Source organism: Myotis lucifugus, unplaced genomic scaffold, assembly GCF_000147115.1.
Source record: "Myotis lucifugus unplaced genomic scaffold, Myoluc2.0 scaffold_728, whole genome shotgun sequence".
NCBI classification, from domain to species: domain Eukaryota; kingdom Metazoa; phylum Chordata; class Mammalia; order Chiroptera; family Vespertilionidae; genus Myotis; species Myotis lucifugus.
The window spans coordinates 189,589-194,904 of NW_005871776.1; the positions used below are offsets into that span (position 1 = coordinate 189,589).

At 46.7% G+C, this 5,316-nt stretch overlaps 1 protein-coding gene across 1 annotated transcript; it reads left to right on the forward strand.

Moving 5' to 3' along the window:
* The first annotated feature begins 716 nt into the window (after window positions 1–716).
* Window positions 717–1,664, forward strand: LOC102420206 (putative olfactory receptor 2W6). The gene has a single exon (XM_006105849.2). It carries the CDS (start codon window positions 726–728, stop codon window positions 1,662–1,664), a length of 939 nt encoding a protein of 312 aa, XP_006105911.1. The 5' UTR covers window positions 717–725.
* The last annotated feature ends 3,652 nt before the right edge of the window (window positions 1,665–5,316 follow it).

Here is a 5,316-nt window from a genome sequence, read left to right on the forward strand (position 1 = left end):
AAACACCATTTCATCAGAGGTTTAGGATAGGGCTGGGCAGGGGCATGGTGGGGGCATGGTAGGGTCATGGTGGGGTCATGGTGGGGTCACCTTCTTTCTAAGATTCCCTGGGTCACCTTTACCCTGGAGTTGGATATGACTCTGGTGTCTCCAGTGTTGATGAGACGTTGTTTAGAACGAGATTTCAGCCAACAGCAAGCTGGGTTCTCTGACGCGGAGACACAGCCACGCGTCCTATCCATGGGTTACATGTGACTAGAAGATTTGGTGCTTCCTCATTATAAACAGAAAAGAAAAAGTAGACAATTTGAAGTGTTCATTTCTGGCAATCTGAAAAGAATGCTGCAGCCCTAGCTGGTTTGGCTCAGTGGATAGAGCATCAGTCTGTGGACTGAAGGGTCCTGGGTTGGATGCCAGTCGCAGGCACAGGCCTGGGTTGTGGGCTGGATCCCCAGTAGGGGGCATGCAGGAGGCAGCCAATTAATGGTTCTCTCTCATCACTGATGTTTCTATCTCCCTCTCTGAAGAATGATGCAAAGGGTTGGTGAACAATCAGCCAGGAGCCTGAAGAACTCCCCGTACTGTCCTCCTCGGGCCAAGCAGGAGCGATGCTGACTGACGGGTGGGCACCCAGCATTTCGCCAGCCCTCCATGCGGAGGGAGCATCGCCACACTTTTCACAGGTGCTCGCCTTTCTCACAACAGGTGGCCTGTGGTCCCCGGTGATGGAGAAGGACAACGGAAGTGCTCCTGAGGGCTTCGTCCTGGTGGGCTTCTCGGACCGTCCCCGCCTGGAGCTGGTCCTCTTCGCGGTCGTCCTCGCGTTTTACCTGCTGACGCTTCTCGGCAACGTGACCATCGTCGCTCTGTCGGCGCTGGACCCCCGGCTGCACACGCCCATGTACTTCTTCCTGGCCAACCTCTCCTTCCTGGACCTGTGCTTCACCACCGGCTCCGTCCCGCAGATGCTCTACAACCTGCGCGGCCCGGACAAGACCATCAGCTCCCTGGGCTGCGCCGCGCAGCTCTTCTTCGTCCTGGCGCTGGGCGGGGTGGAGTGCGTCCTCCTGGCCGTCATGGCCTACGACCGCCGCGCGGCCGTCTGCCAGCCCCTGCGCTACGCCGTCCTCCTGCGCCCGCGCCGCTGCGGGGAGCTGGCGGCCCTGGCCTGGCTGAGCGGCTTTGGCAATTCTCTCATCATGACGCCCCAGACCTTGGTGCTGCCCCGCTGCGGGCGCCGGCGGGTGGACCACTTTCTCTGCGAGATGCCGGCGCTGATCGGCATGGCCTGCGTGGACACCACGGCCCTGGAGGCGCTGGCGTTCGCGCTGGCCATCTTCGTCGTCCTGGCCCCACTCACCCTCATCCTCGTCTCCTACGGGCACATCGCGCGCGCCGTGCGCAGGATCACGTCTGCGGCCGGGAGGCAGAAGGCCGTGCACACCTGCAGCGCCCACCTGACCGTGGTCTCGCTCTTCTACGGCACCATCATCTACATGTACCTGCAGCCGGCCAACACGTCCTCCCAGGACCAGGGAAAGTTCCTGACTCTTTTCTACACCATCGTCACCCCCAGTGTGAACCCCCTCATCTACACACTGAGGAACAGAGATGTCAAGGAGGCCATGAAGAGGGTGCTCGGGAAGGGGGGTGCAGACACATAGTCAAAAGTGGCCCAAGGTGCGTTCTCTGTTGACCAGTCTCCGTGCCTGCGTTAGACCGAGCGCATCACCTGTGACCACACACTACCTGTTAGGGGCACATACTCTGACATTACGGCTGAGAGACACCTAATGAGACGGAAGGCAAGGGGCTGGCTGGGTGGAGACGATGCAATGTTCCTAAGCGGACAATCACTTGTGTTCCTCTCAGGTCCCTCTACGTCCGCCTTCCTCGCTGGGAACGCTCCCATCCCGGACCCAGCCGTGAGCTCTGCTTGCAAAAATGCCTGGTGCCGTGAATGCAGAAACTGGCATGTGGTGCCTATGCCAGCTTCCATGACAACGATGTATACTGAGTAGTCCTCAGGTATCTGAAAAGAAAGCACTTAGAAGTAGGGAAGTACTTATTCTCTCTAGAAAGTTCAATTATATTTTTTTAATAAGTGCCAAATGCCTCAAGAAGAGGCAAAACAAATTGTTCAATTATCTATCACTCAGTGCCTCCAACACCACAACCCAGATCCCTAATGTGGGTCATGCAGACTTTGAGTAATTTATGTAGTTGAGTTTCATGACATTTATGTTTGACTTTCTGAGGCAATAGAGAATAAAGAAGAAAGATGCAAAGAAAGACCATAAGGTATTTGCTTCAAATAAAAGGAAAAATTTCTTGCTTATAGTCAATACTTCATACTTCATTTATGACAGAAGAAAACTAAGGGGTTGTCTTAAAATTTTTGAAGATTGTTCATCTCTGCTTTACCATCCATGACCAGGATGATCTTGGACAGAGGCCGAGAAGAAGCTGGGGAGCTGCTGGCATCTTCATGATTGGGTGAGGTTGGCTTCTTCACGTTCACATGAGTGACTGCAGCCCCTCCCCAGTCGTGACAGAAATTTAGGAGTATTGCCACCATTATCGTTAGGAACTGGATAAAAGATAGACTTAGCAATTTCTCAGTTAAACTCCCTCAAAAATTTTAAGAAAGTTCCGGTCAAACTGGAGTCCTCAGAAAAAAAACAAAAGCAAATACCTAATAAATTGTTTTCCAAATATATCGTTTTCAGATATAATGTACATGTTTTCCTATTCTGAGCAGTAATTCTTACACTTTGTTCAGATAGAATAGAATTGTATTGTAGATTAGTTAGGGCTTGTGAGAATGGCTTTGTGGTTTAGTTCTGATTATAGAAGATATTTTGTTATTTCCCCCCAAATGCAGTTGAATCTTCCTACTTCATAAGCTCAGTAAGAGGCAGCCCAGAGCCGTGGTGATGTTTGTTAAGGGCCTGATGAATGCAGCTAGTCTCCAGAATGTGGAGCCTCGTTGCTTAGCACGTCCCATCTCTTCTACTGAAAAACAAGGTACAGCACGTATCCTACTGCCACAAAAAGATGCGGCACATTTCTAAATAAACAAAAATCCTCTTAGAATCAATCTCTAGTAAACAATGGTTATCACAATTTTTTAAATCTCATCTGTATGTTCTTTAGATATTACCTTAGAATCAATAATATTATCTCCCCCTTGACCCCACAAGTGCTAAGTTGTATTGTACTCGTCTCTAAAAAACACAGAGCCCTTATGATAGGTTACAGGCAGTAATGACTTTCAGAGTCAGACATTAAGGGTAAAATGGTCATTGTGTCCTTAAGGACATTACGATGGCCCAGCGTCACCTTCCACTTAATTTATAAAGTTTACTTAGTTTACTCACTTAGGGACAAGTAGGAAAAATCAAATATATTCCAACCTTTCTGCCATTTCATGGGGATGACAGAATACCCTCCATAGTAAAAACAAACAAACAAACAAAAAACCAGAAGCATTTTGTTTTCTCCTGTATGCATACATTCTTCCTCTCACTGACCCTTGCTTCATCCTTACAGACTGGCCTTTACATAGATGGAGGTTTAGGTAAAAATGAACATCAGGATTCCGCCTGCTGTGTACAATCACATATCTTTTAGCCATGGTGCTCAAACTTCCTCCAAGAGAAAGAAATATTACATATATGCTCACGTGTGATTTCATGCTTCCTGTGATTGTAAATGAAGAGCTTTGAGAAGGGAGCTCAATCAATGCTTATTAAACTGATTATTAGCTAACTTTCCATCTTGTTGTCTTGATGGGTCGTGTAAGACAACCTTAATCTATTGTATATCTTGTCTAGGTTCACGTTTTTCCTCATCCACTCATTCAGCAAATATATATTGTGCCAGACACTGTTTTGGGTCCTGGAACAAAACACACAGAGAAAATATCCCCACAGCATTGAGTTTGCATTTAGTGGGTAAGAGAAACAACAGGGTAACGGAAAAAGGGAACTCGTGATAGTATGTTCATAAGTGCTGTGAAGGTAAGTGTCATGGACAGGTGCTGGGAAGTAGGGAGGGCTGCGGTTTAAAGTGCAGAAGAGCTTGGAAATATGTTCAAGCAAAGACCTGCTGGAGGTAAGGAGGCAGGTAGAGTGGATTTTCCGGGCGGGGGGTGGGAGGGCTCCCGGCAGAGGGAGCAGCCAGCACAATATTTAGGTCCGGAAGGCAAGGAGGCACCAGAAAAGGATTGAACGGTGTCCACAGATTTGGAGGGAAATCAAGGGTTATACTGGAAGGAAAGAAAGAAAGTGTTTCCAGAAGGAATGAGTGATCAACTGTCCGAATGCTGCTAATAGTCCAGTGAGATTAGCACAGAAAACTGACCAGGAGATTCAGGAACATGGGTCTCATTCGGAAACCAGCAAAGAGCGGCGTCTGCACCTGAGAGGGTGAATTCCCAACTGAGTGAACACAGGAAACAAGGCATAGATGGGTCTGAAATGGAGGCAGTGAATAACATAAAACCTGCCTAGGAGTCTAACTATAAAGAGAAGCACTTCAAATTCACCCTTTTGCAAAGCAAATGGTTCCACTAAAATAATTTCAAGAGCTTTGTAACTAAAATAAATGTTATGCAAAGTTGTTGTTAAAATTTTGTTGCATGGATATATTAATAAACATAATATACTTTATTAACATCAGAAATACTTATTTACTTATAATCTCCCTTATAGTGGTTCTCCCACCACCGCTTGTGGCAATTTCATGTACATATTCATAAAGTGATTGTGACAATCTACAGGAGTAATAGTTCATACAGAATGATTAATAACATCTGTTAAACGTTCATGGTTTGAAGGATCTGCCCCAATATTTCCCACCTGTGATGAATTCCACACAGTCTAATTGTTGGCAATATGGGAAAATGAAATCAACAGAAGGAAAGGGGATGTGTTGGCCACTGAATTTTTGAGTTCTGACACCAATGCACCACGCACAGCCAATGAATGTCCAGAGTGATTGTGAAGCTGGTGTCGCAACTTTTGGGATCTTGAGGGCCAGAGTTAAGGACTAGAATGGACTGGTGGTGTTTTCAGGTGCTGTCTGTATATTTAGTTTTACTGCCCTACCAAAGACCAAGGAAGCAAATATAATGTGTTAAGTACAGTAGAGAGGCAACTGTCAAAATTGTGTATATGCAGCATTATTAGTGATGTTTTTAATGTAATTTAAAAATTTGTGTAAGTACATCCTAGGCCATAAATTTCTATATGTGAATGTATTTTAGAGATTTTTAGAGATATATTTTATTACATGTGAGGTATATGCAGATCC